A 17,567-nucleotide genomic window follows, 5' to 3' on the forward strand; every position below is an offset into this window, starting at 1 on the left:
TAGGCTGCCTCGTCTTCTTGCCTGATATATTCCATGTGCATCCGGAATTTATGCTGTTGATGGTCTGTTGCTGCCATCCACATCAAATCATGAAGATCCTTGTTGGGATATGCCTTCTGAAAATTAGCTTTAAAGTGCCTAACATAGTAACGATGATAGACATAAGGTTCTTGCCATGCAGGCAAGTTCTCCACAGAACTTAAGATACCACCGTGTCGATCGGATATTAGACAAATACCGGAACGCTGTTTCACAACGTGCTCTTTCAAGTGGTTCAAAAATAGTGTCCACGTCTCTTGGATTTTATTGGCACAAATAGCAAAAGCTAGAGGAAATATTTGTCCATTAGCATTTACTGCCACGACTATCAACAGTTTGATATCGTACTTTCCATAGACATGAGTGTCGTCTATGGATATTAAGGGCCGACAATGCGAAAAACCATCAACTGCTGGTTTAAACGCCTAGAAAACGTAATCGAACATATATTCTGGTTTACCTGGAATACGCTCAAGCTTCCATTCAACAACCGTCCCGGGGTTAAACTGTTGCAGTGCAGCCATGTACCTAGGGAGATCTGCAAATGACTTATCCCAGTTACCATAGACTATTTCAAACGCTCTTTTCCGCCCGAAATATGCCTTTCTTTTAGTAATTGTATGGCAATGTTCCTGGTGGACTGCTGTAATGCACTCTTTGATTTTATACCTTATGGTTGCTTCGATGTATGGAATAAGAATAAGAGAAATCAAATCAATATCCAAGTTGAAATGATCCCCGTTGAATGTGTCCATTTCGCATCTGTGGGTGGGAATGTATTTACCCACTTTCCACACACCTGTCTTCTTCTTCATCGCAGGCAACATCCAATGACATGGCCAAAACCACATGCGACAAACAACCTTGTATACAACCGGACTTGACTCCCATACCGTCATCTCACAACACTCTTTTACGTTGTGCATTTTACAAGCCCTGCTTAGGCGCACTTTATCAGGAAAAAGCATGCCCTTTGCCAGCACCATTGGTCTAGACTCATCCCACATTGCTGTCCGAATTTCATCAAAATCCCTTGTTAGAGCTTCCACATCCGACATGTTTGGCAAGTTATCAAGGTAAGGAACCTCCCTTGAATGAAACAGCACTCGGGACTCATGCACTCTTCGTCTAGGGGGTGGAGCATACTCTCTCGTCAAATCATGTCCTTCCTTGTCATCCTCCTCATCACCATCCTCACGATGAAAGGGTGTATCGTCTCCAGATTCATCAGCATTGTTATTGTAATCACTGTTCTCTTCCTCACTCTGTGCATTTGCCAGATCCCGATTTAATACGTCGTCTTCGGGCAATTGAGTGAGTACATTTGCTTCAACTTGCTCGTTTTCACTGCACAATCAACAAATTAATAAGATGCTAAATTTACAAAATAATTTTCATATAGTCGTATCACTTTACTTACAAGTCGTAATGTGATGAAATTCCATGATGGACATTTTCATGAGGTGATAGCTCCCGGATGGACCACTTTGATCCAACACACCAAAACTATGCTCGGGTTCATTATTTATAAAACTCATATCCGGCTTGTACCCTCTGTTAAATATATGAGCGTTAATACAAATTGAATACAACAAAATTGTACATCATACCACAAAGGAAAATTGAAGCTTACCACTCGTCTTGTGAATTATGTAAAGCAGGCGGGGATAAGTTTAAATCAAGAAAAACTCTTTCATCAGGAACATGTCCGGCAAAAACTCCTCCAGAATAGCCAGCCGATGACTGGGGGTTATTCGGAACATGTCCGACCACCTCATTGTTTGGAACATCTTCGACCTTGACGTACATATCCAACATATTTATTACAAGATATTCCCGGTATTCATCCGAAGTCCTCAGAAAATCCCTCAAAGTTTCATCATCGTAGATGTTTAACTCCGAGTAAAAAGCGGCCCCCTTGCGGAGTGACGGAATATAAATATCTTCCAGTTACTTTAAGTATCACTGGACGTTACCTCTTTCCCATTTTTTTGCATAACAACGATATCAATTTATCATACTCTAGTGTAACTGGTAATTTAACATGACCCTGTGGAGATAAACTCTACCTCACAGAGTTATTCTCCGTCACAACCTCACCCCCCCCCCCCCCCCCCAATATAATGAACTTTTATTCTACGCTCTTCAGACATTGCGAAAAAAATGCTTCAGAGTTTAACAATAAGAAAATATTGAAGAGAATTAGAATTGTATGTGAACGATTTTTTCAAATACTCTGACCACTTTATATAGGAAATGGCTAGTCCGGAAGGTAGAAATTTTTGGATATATAACGTTTTCTAAACACAAGCTATACATTGAAATAATTGTGATTGTCAGTTCATTTATTGGTGGGGCCAAAATCAGAGGATATCGTTTTCTGTTTGTACGTTATACATATAGCGTGTAACAACAACACGCTATACTTAACGGCAGACGTTACCGTTAATATATAGCGTGTTGTTGTTGCATGCTATATATAAAAATGTCTCTTTTTTTAATACACTTATTTGTGTGTTTTGAGTCCAAACACACATTATTTAGGTTCCGAACTCTAGCGCAAAGCATGTTGTGTTGATTAGGTATATGTCCCATGTTTCAGCTCATTATTCACTGAATTGCGAAACTACATATTGTGTAGATTATAGAAGTATATCACAAGTTTAAACTCATTATCCACCAAATTTCAAATCGTCTACTGAAATTGCTCGATTTTGAAAAAGACTAAATTTACTTACTTTTTTCTAATATTTCCTTTTAGTGAAGTCATCAATTTTGACACTTTAGTATAAAAGAAACTGCAGTATGTTGATCCATAACTTTTTTCATAAAGCAGTTCACATATGGATGTACAATCATATTATTTCCATCAAAAGAAAAAGAAGCATTAATACAACTAATTCCTAGTGCTTAGTCTTACAGAGACAACTCTTTCATGTTTAATTCACCACTATTTACTTTGTACTTCAAAACTTGGTTAAGAAGGAAATCCTGGAAATTGGAGCCAATACAAAACACAAAAGGCAGATCTTTCTTTCCTTCATCACCACACTATCTCCTCTTTCTTTACAGTTTATAAACCCAATCATGCAAACTAACTTTACACTTTTGTCTTTTCTAGAGCCATCTCCTCAAAATCTCTGCCCCATTTTGTCATTCCTTTAGCAATTGACCTACATACATTGCATGATCAAGTGTTATCACAATAAACACCTCAATTAAATATATAAGTAAATTTTAATGAAATGTATATTTTTAACCGCTCCCAAATATAATCGTCAATATATATATGTGTGTGTATTACATACAAAATAAATACATATTTTATACATTTTTTGGCTACCGAATACAATAAGTTACGACCGACAAAGCCAATTTCGTATTTTGCCCTGAATATTAATCATAAATCTTTTAATTATTGTATATCCAAGAATGTGGTCTAACAGTTAAAGAAGTGGGGGATGAAAGTCGGGAAGCTTGAGACTAAATTCCACGAGAGACAAAAATACTAGATATTGTCCATCTGCCTAAGCCCCGGTCGATACTGAATAAATTTATATGATACTTGTGTTGGCGAGAGATAGCAAGTATTCAGTAGAATAATCAACATGCGCATACGCTAGTCCGAAAACCACTATTATTAACAAACAAACAAATAAATAAAGCAACATACGCGTAAGTTGGTTCGAACACCACCATTATCAACAAAGAATTAAATAAATCTTTCTATTATTAAAAACTACACCAATTTTCTCTTTTAAGAGTTCCAATATGAACAGTGGAACTATTCTTAGGAACTTAAAGAACAATTAAAAATAGTCAAAAGCTGTGTAATACTAACCTCATCCTCCACCATACTTAGATTTACTCTTTTTCTTGAAAGCTGATCTTGTAACTAGCAAACAAGCAACTCCCAACCCCACACCAACCATTCCACCCAAAACTATAGCCACTGTCTTTTGAGTACTCTCCCTTGTTCCTACACCATCAACAAATACAGTAGATATTTCAATAATTAAAAACCTTGATCAATTCAAACTTATCTACTACTCCTATTGTGAAAATGATCTCAGAAACACATTAAACAAAAAAAAAAAGAATTTAAATTAATGAAAGCTACTTGGTAATACAAGTCTTAATCAATGCACAAAATACTTCAGGACTATTGCTATGAACATAACTTCACAAAGTCATCAAAAAAGAAACTTCAATTATACAATTACAACTACTACATCTTAGTCGCATCCGAGGGCAGTCTAGTGGTTAATAAAGTATGTTAAAATATAAGAAACAATTTCAATTATGAATTTTAGAAGAGGGAAAAAATATTTGATGATTTCTTTTATCTTTCTAAGCTTAGGCAAATAGAATTACTGAGTTGTCACACCTAGTGAATTAGTGGATGTACATGTAACTTAGCCCTGGCACCATCATTATAAATAAATTTTAAAAAAATACACTATACAATTCCAAAGTAGTTTAAAATCGACCATATGAATCTTCTATATCAATCTTACTTCATTTGAATTCATTTCATTCAATTATTAATTAATTTGTCTTTTAGAACAACATTACTATACCAACTAGAACCTTGGAACAAAGATAAAGTTATTCGCATGACTAGGTTCGAGTCGTGGAAGCGGCCCTAATATTTGCATTAAGGTAGACCGTAGACCGTCTACATCACACCCCTTGAGGTGCGAGCCTTCCCTGAATCCTATGTGAACGCGGAATACCTTGTGCACCGAACTGTCTTTTTATTTATTTATTACTATACTGATAAGTGATAATATTAAAAAATTACCTGATGGAGAAAGTGATTTACTGGGCACACCATTAGGATAATAAGTGTAACTAATATAGCACTGTTGCAGATACATATGAGCAGAAATAGAATTCCCACATTCACTTTTAGCTTTCCCAACAGCATTTTTCACACAGTTCACACAGTCCCCACTCTCTAAATCACCTTCACACTGACCCAACACATAAACCGACTGATACCCACCTGCATAAAACCCATTCCCACTCGAAACCCCTTTACTTATTTCTCCTAATGCAGTCTCAAGCCTATCACTAAACCCAGTTCCACTCGCCTGAGTTGACCCGCAAACCTTAAACAGCAACTCAGTGGGTCCCACTGTCTGAAACCCAGCAACCTCGTACCTTAAGTAACACCCAATAAGCTGAATTCTTGCTGCTATAGATTCTCCACATAGTTTTTGGGACATGTTTGGTATTTTCTTGACACAATTATTACAGTCAGAGTTTGAAAGATCACCTCTGCATTGAAAAAGACCAGAAATTGCTGAACTGCCACTACCAGCTGTGGTTTTGTAGAATTTTGAGGTTAAAGATTGAGAAACTAAGCTGTCAAAAAGGGTGTTAAGTGTTTGTGAGTAAAACCCAGATGGGAATTTTTGGTTAGCACAGCCTTTGTACACAAAGTTTGTGAGTTGTTCAGATGATGAAGAAACAAGATTAATGGAGAATAATATTGAAGAGAGAAATAAGAAAAGGATGGAGAATGTTTTTTGGGGAATTTGAGATGGACCCATTTTAGGATTTGAATATTGGAATAAGTATAAACATGAGATGAGATGAGATGCTTGTTGGAAGAATTTGATGTGTGTTGGGGGTGGATTTGGTTTTTTGGTGTGTTTCTAGAGGCTATTTATTAGGCTAAGAACAAAGAAGAAAGTGAAATAGTAGTGAACTTTTTTGTAAAGAAAAAAGGGAAATTTCATTAGGGGGCTTTTTTATGGTTATGGGATATAACTTCCTTTTTAAGTACTTAGCCTTGCCTAAATAGTTGGCAATTTTTTTTAATTAAATGAATGCCATGACATGCATTATTATACTATGGTCATTTTTCCGACCAGTTTGCTTGCATTCTGATTATTTAATCGGATATTTGGTTATTTTTTATTTGGACAGAATTATTCTGTTCGTCCTGACTTAGACAAATGAAGAAGAAATTAACTTTTATCTTTGTTGATGTTTAAATTTAAGTTTTCCATAATTTTCACTTACTTAGTTGGCCATTAGGTTATACCTTTGAAAGTTTGAACTCACATCATTTTTAATGGGATTGAATAAATAGATTTCTGGTACTACCAATAATAGTACATGTATCATGTAACCAATGGGTTTAACCGAAATTCCGTCAAATAACACTCACACAAACATACATATATATATAACTAAATTTTAATAAATATTAAATGTTAAATGTTAAATTCATAATTTCAAAAAATACAATGAAATCATTAGTAATAAACTAAAGGTCAAATCTATCAAATTTAATATGAATTTGTCTCTGACTCTTAATATTAGTTGTCGATAGAGAGCCCGTTTGAATTTACTTATTTGAAGTGCTTTTAAGCTAAATAACTTTTAAGTCATTTTGTAGTATTCGAATAAAGTAAAAATTGTTTTTAAGCACTTGTATTAAAGCTAAAATGACCCAAAAAAGTCAAAATTTAAATTTATAACTTATGATTTATGCTTGAAAGTCACTTTAAGAGCTCGTTTAGATTAGATGATTGTAAATAGCTGATAAGCTTGAACTTTGAAGTGCTGAAAAATATTTTTAAGTGCTGAAACTTATTTATTAAATAAGCATTTATGTGTTTGGATAGACGTGCTGAAACTAATAATAAGCAGATGATGTGTTTGGTAGAAAAAAAAGTAATAAGTTACTATTTATTAAAATGACTAAAGTATCCTTAAAAACTTTACAAAATATTATAAATTAAAAAGATTGTTTTTTGTAAAGAAAAAGATGAACAACGAATATGGAATGAAAAAAAAGTTAGAAAATTTATTTTGGGAAAAATATTTTGTGAATTAGAAAATATTATTAAAGATAAACTAGTAAAAGTCTTGGTCAAACTAAAAGTGCTTATAAGTTAAAAAATCATAAGTTGCGGGTGACCAACTTATAACTTATGGCTGATTTTAGCTTATAAGCAAATCACTTTAGGTATTTACCAAGCGCGACATAAGTCAAAAAGTACTTATACGCCAATTTCTTAGTCAAACACCCTCTAAATAAGCTCATCCAAACGAGCTCAGAAATTTGTTCTCACTCACTTCCCGTTGTTATACCCAACTCCTTTTCTTTAGTTAAGTTTAAAAGAAATCATACTTTGCAAAACTTTCTTAACAGAGTAAAAAAATGTGTAATCAAATAGTAAATCTTATGACAGTCATTAATGCCATATTTTATTGGAATTTCATATAGTTTCTGGTACTAATTAGTAGGCAAATGAACAAACAGAATGTGATTTGCCTGCCAAATGTACGACAGTGTCTGGCTAATGAGCAGCGAGGAAAAGGAGAATGTGATTTGTTTGCCTTTTGGTTGGGACATTTGGCTCTGTTACTTATAACATCGTAAATTTATAACTGTATATCAGTATTATATGACTAATAAAGATTGAAAGGAAATGAGGTGAAAATAGGAGACTGACAATCTATTGATACTGCAAAGTATAACCGTACGAAATTGTTAGGTAATAACTAGGGCGAGAACAACGAGTTGTGTACCTTATTGACGCAGCGGAAACTGTTGAACTCACCACCAAAGAAATTGCCTCAAATCGTATTCTGAATCTCCAGGAAACAGAGTTTTTGTTCACAAACTAGATGCCTAAAGTTTACTGTGTTCTTACATTTTTTTTTCGCCAAGGGAGAATCTCTATACCGAAGAGAAATATATAGAGAAGAGGAGATGGGGAGAACTACCGATAACCTTTTGTTTCTACGTTGCCACTTCTTTTTAACGTGTGACACTTCTCCTATCCTTATGGGTGTTAATTATCTTCCCTACTAATATTAACTTCCATCCGCCTTATCTCTTATAAGTGGGTCGGGTCATTCCATATGGGCGACCCGTAACTTAAACCCAATATCCTATAGAAATAAATGTGGGTCCTTTCGGGAATGACCCAATTGGTTTGTAGGGCGGTCATCCATACAAGTGATTTGGGATCGATCCCCCTCAATGCCTTGTAGGTCGAGTCTGTTGCCTAGTGCACTTTACATTCCCTATATGGTTTGCATGTTATTACACAGTGGAAAGTTTACTCAATACGCATAGAGTGCTCAATTTTTCGGGGTTCAAAAAAAAATGTGGAAAATGCCCCCTGCATGGGAAAGGGGAGGGGCAAAAAACAACAGATTGTCCGGTTGGTTGAAATGAGGGACGTGCACACAATGCACATTGCATTCCAACAACAACAACAATAACAACCCAGTATAATCCCACTTAGTGGGGTCTGGGGAGGGTAGTGTGTACGCAGACCTTACTCCTACCCTAGGGTAGAGAGACTGTTTCCAAATAGACCCCCGGCATCCTTCCCTCCAAGAACTTCTCACCTTGCTCTTGGGGAGACTCGAACTCACAACCTCTCGATTGGAAGTGGGGGTTGCTTACCATCAGAGCAAGCCCTCTTGTAACTTAAACATTGCATTCCATTCATTCAAAAGCGTTTTTCGATATTTAGTTGAAGATAAATATTTTTTATATTGTTAATAATATTTATAACTTAAATTCGTAGCTAATTGGAATTTTAACTGGTAGCCTAATCTGAATATTCAATGGAAAGATTTAAGAATTAAACATTCATGTGTTCATTCTAAAAGGCTAATCCAAAATGATGTCTTTTTTTTAAGCAATCCACTGCGCAGAGCCTAGGGCTAGTTTTATATATATAATGAAATTAAGAAAAACAAAGTGTCATGAAATCGTAAGAAATGAAAAAATACCTATTATCAAATTGAGTAAAACACTCAACAATGATAGCACATGAGATCTAATGTAGCATTTATTAATAAAAACTAGCCCATGAAGCCCGTTAATCTTAATGTCTTCTTGAGAAATCCGCTTCTTGCACGAATAGCCTCTATCATGAATGGCCACTGCCCAGTTCTTGCCACAATAGCCTTCTTCATTGCTAGCCACTGCCCAGTTCCAATGCTTGCACAAGTAGCCCACTTCCTTTTGCAACAAAATAGCCACTGAATATCGCAATGTGTTGAAATAGTGCACTGTCCATGAATGTACAAGTGCACTGCCATTGCGATAATTTTTGCGTGAATTCCTTGGTCTATTTCTTGCAAACTTTGGATGTATAACTTCTTGTAAAGTGCCAGCCATTTGCTTCCCCCATTGTGAATCCAAAGCTCCTGAAAAATGTTTCCAACAACAAGCTATCCAGCAATGCCTAACATTGTGTAACACGTGAAACTGGCCGTGCGTCGCCAGGTTCAAAGCGTGCTGGAGCTGGCGTCTACCCTCGCGTCGCCAGGTCTTTAGCGAGATGGACCTGGCAAAATCCTTTGCGTCGTATGGGAGTTTTCTCGCTACTGGATGCACTAGGCCAGGTCTACAACAATGATAAACCCTGGGCGTCGCCAGGTATATAGCGAGGTGGAGCTGGCGCATTCCTTGGCGTCGCCTGGTGGTTGAGCTCGCTACTGGTCGTGATAGGTGTGCTCTTAGGCGTGCTGGGAAGCTCGCTGGGCCTGCTAATGTTGCTTGCCTTTGTTGTTGCGCCTCCAACACCCAAGCCTGTGACAATATATCACTTTGCCAAACTTGTTGCATGCTATGAATATTCATTTTCCTCCTTTGTTTCATGCTTGTGCATGTCATCTTTCCTCCTTCAAGGGAATGAGCACATAGTGCTAATACCACCCATAGAAGTCGTAATAAATGGCAAGGCATGAATACAATAACGTCTCCTGCAAAAAAGAACACAAGGTTAGTAGAAAAAAATGATCATCATGTATTCCTCCCGAAGGATTTGTACATGATGATCTAATGAATTCTCCAGCTCTCTACTCCGCTTTTCCTCCTTAATCCTTAATTCTTTGCAACTTTTACCCTTAAATATGGACATTGGAGCTTATCATTATTCACTATCCTCCTTCCTTGTACATCCAATTGTGCAAAGCATTCAACTTCAATATTGCTATGATCAAGTGTGTAATTAGCAAGGCGGTCTGCCATCATATTGCCTTCTCGAAAAATATGTGATATCTTAGCCTCACACACCTCCATTAATTTCCATATTTCCTCAACATATTCAACAACCATCCATGGTGGTTTCCATATCCTTTCAATTACATTTTTGAGCATCATTGAATCAGTTTGTTTCTAAATGTGTGTGATATGCCTTTGAGAACAAATTCTCAAGGCCTCCAGAACTGCCAAAGCTTCAGCTACTGTATTAGTGTTCTCCAGAATTTCCCTACCACATGCATACACCACATCTCCAAGTTCATTTCTCATACAAAAACCAATAGCACTTCTACCTAGATTTCCCCTAGAAGCCCCGTCAGTATTTACCTTAATCCATCCATCCCTCCCTAGGCAGTTCCCAAAGCACCTTGTGCACTTGTAATTTAGGTGTATAATTCTCCAGTAAATGTACCACATCAAGCCATCTATGAGGGACCTGCTTGATTCCAAGCTTCCTATACTTCACAAGTGCTTGAATGGTGGAAGACACTTGGTATATCACCCTATTAATCGTAACAGTTTCATCATGTTTATAACTATTTCTCCTCTTCCATAACTCCTATACAACGATACATAGCAATGCTTGAAAAATAGGTCTAAATCTTGGAATAACTTGTATTGTCCAATACTTCACCACTGCTTGGTGCAAGTTCAGCTCTTCCAAAATTAATCCAGCAAAGGAAAAGAAATATGATCATACCTTTGATGCAGCATATGATTTGAAGAAGACATGTTCTCTTGTTTTCACTTCTGGATCTGTACAACACCAACACCTTGAAGGTGAAAAGTAACCTCACCTTGTAATTATATCATCAAGAGGCAGCTTCCTCTTCCATACCTTCCACATGAAGAACGAGATTTTGAATGGCAATCCTTTTGGCCGCATGTTTTTGTAGATAATGCTAGGATCCTTTCTCTTCCTCAAATAGACCCAAGCCGACTTAACAGTGAATTCTCCCTTTGGCCAACATCCAGTAAGGTTTATCAATTTTTTCATGTACCATATGAGGCTTGATATTGTCTATAATATGAGCAGCAAGATCTTCAGGTAGTATTTCCTCAACCTTTCATCATCCCAAACTCCCTCTTGAGCAACATCATACACATTGTGTATTGATTCATCACAATAAAAATCTGGAGGAGTAACAAAATATAGTCCATCTAACCCTGTCCAATTGTCAAACCAAAACAAAGATGATCCCATTTTAAGTTGCTGCAATATCTGATGCTCCACCAAATCCCTACACTCCAACATTCCTCTCCAAGTATGAGACCCAGCTCTCCACGGCACCATCAATGCATTTAGCTTCTTACAATATTTTTGACTCATGAAGGAACTCCAAAGAGTAGGTTTTGTTCTAAAGTTCCACCATAGCTTGCAAAACAAAGCTTTAGCAATATCATGTAATGATCTAAAACCAACTCCTCCTTCCTCCACTGACAGACATAAATTCTTCCATGATGCCCAATGTTTACTTTTTTCACCAACTGAATTGCTCCAAAAGAATTGAGCAAATATTTTGTGTAGCTTTTCAATGACATAATTGGGGGAGGGGGATTAACAACAGAGAGAAGGTGAATAGGCATACTTTGCAACACATGAGTAATCAACACTGCCCCATCACCTATAGGCAACAGCTTTCCCTTCCAAGATTGCAACTTATCAAGAACCTTTTGAATAAATCCTTGATAGTTTTCCATCTTCCTTCTAGAGTAAAAAATAGGACACCCCAAATAAGTAAATGAAAATTCTTGCCTTTCTATCCCAGTAACCCTTTGAACCTTATTCACCACCTCCATGCTAGATGAGTGATGCATATATAGGGCTGATTTGGATTTGTTTATAAGCTGTCTAGATGCAGCTTCATATGCCCCAAGAACCTCCATAATAAGCCTCAAAGAAGTAGTATCTAAAGATGAGAAAATAATAGTATCATCAACATAAGCTAGATGATTAATTTTAGGGCTCCATTTAGGCAATCCAAAACCACAAAAGTATGGACTCCTGTGAAGTGAATTAAGCCCCATTGCTCGACTCCTCTAGTTGATTTGAAGAATTCAAATAGTTGACCATTAAGTAGCACTGAATACCAATTATTAGAGACAAGACCAAAGATCAAACCTATGAATCTCTCACAAAATCCATCTTTCTCAATACTTTGTCAAGAAAAGCCAAGAGAGTCTATCATAAGCTTTTGTCATATCAAACTTGATCACCGCATTTGGACCTGCCTTAGTTCTCAATCTTATATCAGTGATAATCTCTTGGGTAAGTAACACACTCTCCACAATGCTTCTCCATTTAACAAAACCAGCCTGCTCATCTGAAATTAGGTTGGGAAGACGCTCCGCCATCCTCTCATGAATAACTCTTGAAAACACTTTATTAATGAAGTTGCTTAGGCTTATTGGTCTCATATCGGAAAATGTAATAATATCCTTCTTCTTTGGCAATAACACCAAGTTTGTATGAATCACTAATGTGAGCACGTGATTTTTGCTTCACGAAAATTATTCCAAAAAGAAATCGAAAAATAAAACAAATTGCCTTTGGGTACAATTTTGAGAATTTTGCGTGACATTTTGGATAATTATTTTTGTCTGTGAATGTTTACCTCGTTTTAATTAATTGAATAATACCAAAATACCTGTTGCATGCATATTTAGGATTTAATTATGCATTTTTGAATTAATTAAACCATGTCCCATTTTAAAGAATGAAAATCACAAAAATATGAATTTTTGGTAGTTTTGTCATTTTTATTGTTTAATTGTGTGATTTTATTTTCATCAATATTTGATCTTGTGTGTTAATTAGTGTTAAGGGTTAATTAATATCTTTTTAAAATAATCTTGGTTTTACATTTTAATTTAGGAATTTTTGGTTTTTGGGAATTAAAAGAAAATGAAAGGAAAAAAGAAAAGAATGAAAAATTGGGCCAAATCGGAACTGGGCCAATTTCAATGCAAAATCAGCCCCAAACGATCCAATCCAATAGGCCTGGTCTCTCAGACAGTCCAAACGACGCCGTTTCGGCGCCTCAGATCTAAGGCGTTGATTTGTTTCCATCAGACGGCTCAGCTCAACCCAGCATTATTTGAAACGACGTCGTTTTAGGCAAGTTGATACTAGTCGTCCGTTCCTAGTGATCTAACGGTCCTAGCCTTCCCCCATAACCCGGTCCATTTTAACCTGGGTCGACCCAGTCTCGATGCATGACCAAACGTCACTGTTTCCTTTAAGTGAATTGATCCAGGCCGTTGATCGTGCTTGATCTAACGGCCAGGATTAAACCACCCCTTCTGTATATAACCCTAATCCCTTACCCCACGCCCCAAACCAAACCCCCCCTCAAAACCTTAGCCGCCCTGAAACCCCTTCGCCTGAAAGCCGACGGCAACAACGCCGCCGATCACCAAATTAACACCCCTAAGCCATCTGACCACCCTCGTTACAGATCCGTTAACCGTTTGCCTCGAATCAACCTCCAGCTTCTCGAATCTTCAATTGAAGATTCGAGCAGAACCTAAACCTACCCCAACCAGTCCCAAACTCATACCAGACATCTCCCTGACCTCCTTCGTCACCAAACCACCGTTGGTTTGGTTCGAATCAGACCAGAACCGTTCGAACCCCAAATTGAACCCCCAAGAACCCTAGAAAACCAAAGGGTGAAGTCTGTCTAAATTAAAGGATGATTTGGGGGTCTAATCGACCTTAGTCGAAGTGTTCTCAGTTGAGAACACTCGATTAAGGTCCGTTCGACCTCAAAAAGGTCTGAGTTAGAGTCCAAGTCAGGGTTGTCCAGTTTCCGAGTTCTCGAGGTATTTTTCTTTCCTGTTTGTTCCATTTTTGTGTTTGTTTATATCTGTTTGTTTGTTTAGTTTAGTTTTATTGATCTTTAAATTTTTTTTTTGTCGATTGATTCTGTCCTTCTTCAATGACCTTTTATTTGGTCGAGCTTTTTCTGGTCATGGTCAAGTATATGATAAACTATATAATCGATTTAAATGAGTTTCGTCGATTAGTTAAAGTTTTATTATAATTCCTGTTTCTATCAATACGACTCGAATCACCTATATGTCTGTTCGATTCTGATTATTTGCTATTGATTGTATGTGTTGTAATTCGTGTAGTCGATTGGATAAGTGTCGTCGATTAGTTTTACATGTTTGAATGTTATAATAACCTAATAATAATTTGACTCATGCTGCTTCAATTCTGATTGAATCACTGTTGGAATTTGATAGGCTGGATTGGTTATAGCTGCTGTAGTTTGGTGATTAATTAGGAATCAGTTTAGTTATCTGTTTAAGGAGATTGGTTATAGCTGATGAGGTACAAGGGATTGGGTAGGACAATAATTTCAGGGACCCTGGGAGGGTATTTTGGGATTTGAAAGTTTTGAAATTGGTTTAAGTTGAATGGTCTGACAGTAGGGTACTAAAGTGTCATTAAACTAATGAATTATTTAGTAATAGTGGGGAACAAAATATAATAGCATGGGGAGACCTAATGGGGATTTAATTAAAGTATGCACTACCCATAACCATTGAATAAAATAAAGGAAAGACAAGGGTTAATGGGGGACAAAACAGACCTTAGTGGAGTTCTAGAGAAGATCATGGGAAAAAATGCTTGATTAATGGGCCTAAATGCTCCTAAGAGCTGGGGAAAAAAAAGATTGGCTATAAAGGAGAGGGGTCTGGACAGTAATGAAGGAAGAAAAAAAGTGATTTTTGGAGAGGGTAGAGAGGGCATTGTTAACACACTTTTAGAGTATGGTCTGGCTGTTCTTTTGGACAGACTTTAGAAGAAAAAGGGGCCGGAAAATCTGAAGGCTGGAAATCTTAAGGGGCTTTTGAATCTGAAAAAAAAAAGATCATTGTTTGAGAGTTTAAAAAGGGTTGGCTTTTGAAAACACCACTCTTTCAAGAAGTCACACGTTTGAAAATCAATGGAAAGGGTCCTAAAATCAGTCTAGGATAGATGTTAAGTCAGTTCTTGTTTCTTCTTTAGCTTGGGAGTATCAGTTTAAAAGGAAAAAAGGTTAGGCATCCATGGAGTTTGTTACTGTGCCATTGGGGTCCAGTGTTGTTGCTGATTTGATTTTGAGTAAGCTGTTTGGTTTCCTTCCTGAAGTTGAAACTAGTGTGTTGTCTAGTTAAAGTTGATTCCTGGACTGCTTTCTGCTACTCTTTTGGTTCAAAGTTGGTTTCAAGTTAGGTTTATTTTGGGTGCTGTCATTGCTATGTTGGTTTGTGTTGGTACTGTTTCATTGAGTGTGATGGAATCCTGTTGGGTTTCAAATCTGTCACTGGGTGCTCTGTTTACTGGTTGTTGCTGGTTATTGTTGTTGTTGCTGTGTTACATACTACTCTGCTGATCTTCTTCTTCTTGTATTCCAATACCAGGTACACTACCCTGAACCACATTGATATAAGCTCGTTGAAGTATTGAAATGAAATGTCGGACATATTTATTGTTCAACCGAGGGCTGCTTGCATTTTAATTGACAGTAGTTTAGATATTTTCCTGTTATATAGATGGTAGTTATGTGTATAATCAAAATTGTTTCTTAAGGTGGGTTGTCTGTTAAACATTGTATAACATTGAGCTGTTAAATTGAACCCTTGGAATGGCATGAAATGTATTCAGTTCAATAGGTTTGTGAAATGGGATTGTTGAATCAGTTTGGAGAAATTCGATTGTTATCAGTAATAGATGGATCTAGATTAATGTCAGATTAAAAGGGTAATGAACTTGTAATAGGATTTCAATTCCTGAGCTAATCTAGTAATATTCATCCTACTCACTAGTAATTTTATCATTAATCATGCTAGTGTATTAGGATGTCTTAGTTTGAATGACAGTCTCTGAATTCGATAGTAAGTGAAACCTGAATTGTTGTCGGTAGATTAGTGTTGAAATCAGTTAAAAGTCAGGAAAGGAAAGGCTCATTTACATTAAATCGGTTCATTAAAACCCATAGTTCGTAATTGGGGATGATAAATTGGTTTAGGAATTTTGGAGTTCATATCTGTCAATAAAAATGAAGGTATGCATTGTCATTGAGGTGCGTCATCGTTAAGTTGTTGGTTCGAACAACAAAAGCTGGGACATTGCACGTTTGTAATTAATTAGGTTTTTTCCTCTATCTTTAGAGACAAAAGTAAATAGAGAACCATAGTCGCTTTAGGATATCCTTAAAATAAACGAGGCGAGCCTCACCTAATACGTTGCAAACTGCGGGGCCCTCAATAGGTGCTTTTGATAAACACTTAGGTTTCGGGATATGCCGTCTTAGCAAATTTTGCGACATTCTCAAAATAATAACGCGTTAGCATCTTTAGGCGCGTATTTAATAATGTTACCTCCCTAAACTCGAGTGCGCATTTATGTGACTCAAATCCAAATCTCAACGAAGTTGGAACGTATCAAAATTGCGGGTACATTTATGTGGCGTAGTTTGAGATGCATTCTCGCGACGTTGCAATCTCTTTAAACATAATAAATAATAGAAGTGGTTGATTAGCCCTTTTAAAAAATAAGTGAGGCATGCCTCGCCGAATAAATTACAAATTGCGGGGCCTTTAACGGATAGTTATTTCAAATGCTTAGATTTTGAGACAGGCCGCATAGCGAACTTTACGGCTTTTTCTCAAAAAATAACAACGCGTTAGTATCTTTAGGCGTGTATTTAATAATGTTATCTTCCTAAATTCATGTGCGTATTTATGTGACCCAAATCCAAATCTCAACGAAGTTGGAACGTATCAAAAGTTGCGGGTACATTTATGTGGCGCAATTCAAGATGCATTCTCACGATGTTGCAATTCTTTAAATAATAAATTAGAAGAGCGGTTCAAGGTTAAAATTGGTACATAGGTTCAAAAATGTATTAAAATCATATAAACAAGTCGAATATGACAGTTGAGCGACCGTGCTAGAACCACGAAACTCGGGAATGCCTAACACCTTCTCCCGGGTTAACAGAATTCCTTACTCGGATTTCTGGTTCGCGGACTGTAATACAGAGTCAATCTTTTCCTCGATTCGGGATTCAACCGGTGACTTGGGACACCATAAATCTCCTAAGTGTCGACTCTAAATCTTTAAATAAAATCCCGTTTTTCGATTGTCCTTTAATTGGAAAAACTCCCTTTACGCCCTTTTGCGGGGTGTAGCTAAAAAGGAGGTGTGACAACTAACTTAGGCAATTCTTGACCATTAAAGAAGGCCCTAACCATATCAAACACATCCTCTCCATTAATGTCCCAGCAGATATGAAAGAATGATCCATTGAAGCCATCCGGATCCTTGCATATTTCCATTTAGCCCAAACACATCCCTCTTTACTTCTTCAATAGTTGGTTATTTGATAAGCTCCTCATTATATTGCACCTCCACCATGCTAGATACATTATCTAATATGTAAAAATCAGTAGGGACCTTATCTTCGTGAAATTGTTCTTGGAAAAATCTCACTGCCTCCGC

The 17,567-nt window shown here is 36.9% G+C and overlaps 1 protein-coding gene across 1 annotated transcript; it reads right to left on the reverse strand.

Annotated features, from left to right (window-relative positions):
• Positions 1-2,845: 2,845 nt before the first annotated feature.
• Positions 2,846-5,736, reverse strand: LOC107788676 (plasmodesmata-located protein 2). The gene is made up of 3 exons (XM_016610375.2): positions 4,844-5,736; positions 3,881-4,018; positions 2,846-3,212 (listed from the first exon to the last, which is right to left on the reverse strand). Exons 1-2 carry the CDS (start codon positions 5,595-5,597, stop codon positions 3,882-3,884), a joined length of 891 nt encoding a protein of 296 aa, XP_016465861.2. The 5' UTR covers positions 5,598-5,736; the 3' UTR covers positions 2,846-3,212; position 3,881.
• Between the last annotated feature and the right edge of the window lie 11,831 nt (positions 5,737-17,567).

This window comes from Nicotiana tabacum, chromosome 8, assembly GCF_000715075.1.
Source record: "Nicotiana tabacum cultivar K326 chromosome 8, ASM71507v2, whole genome shotgun sequence".
NCBI classification, from domain to species: Eukaryota; Viridiplantae; Streptophyta; class Magnoliopsida; order Solanales; family Solanaceae; genus Nicotiana; species Nicotiana tabacum.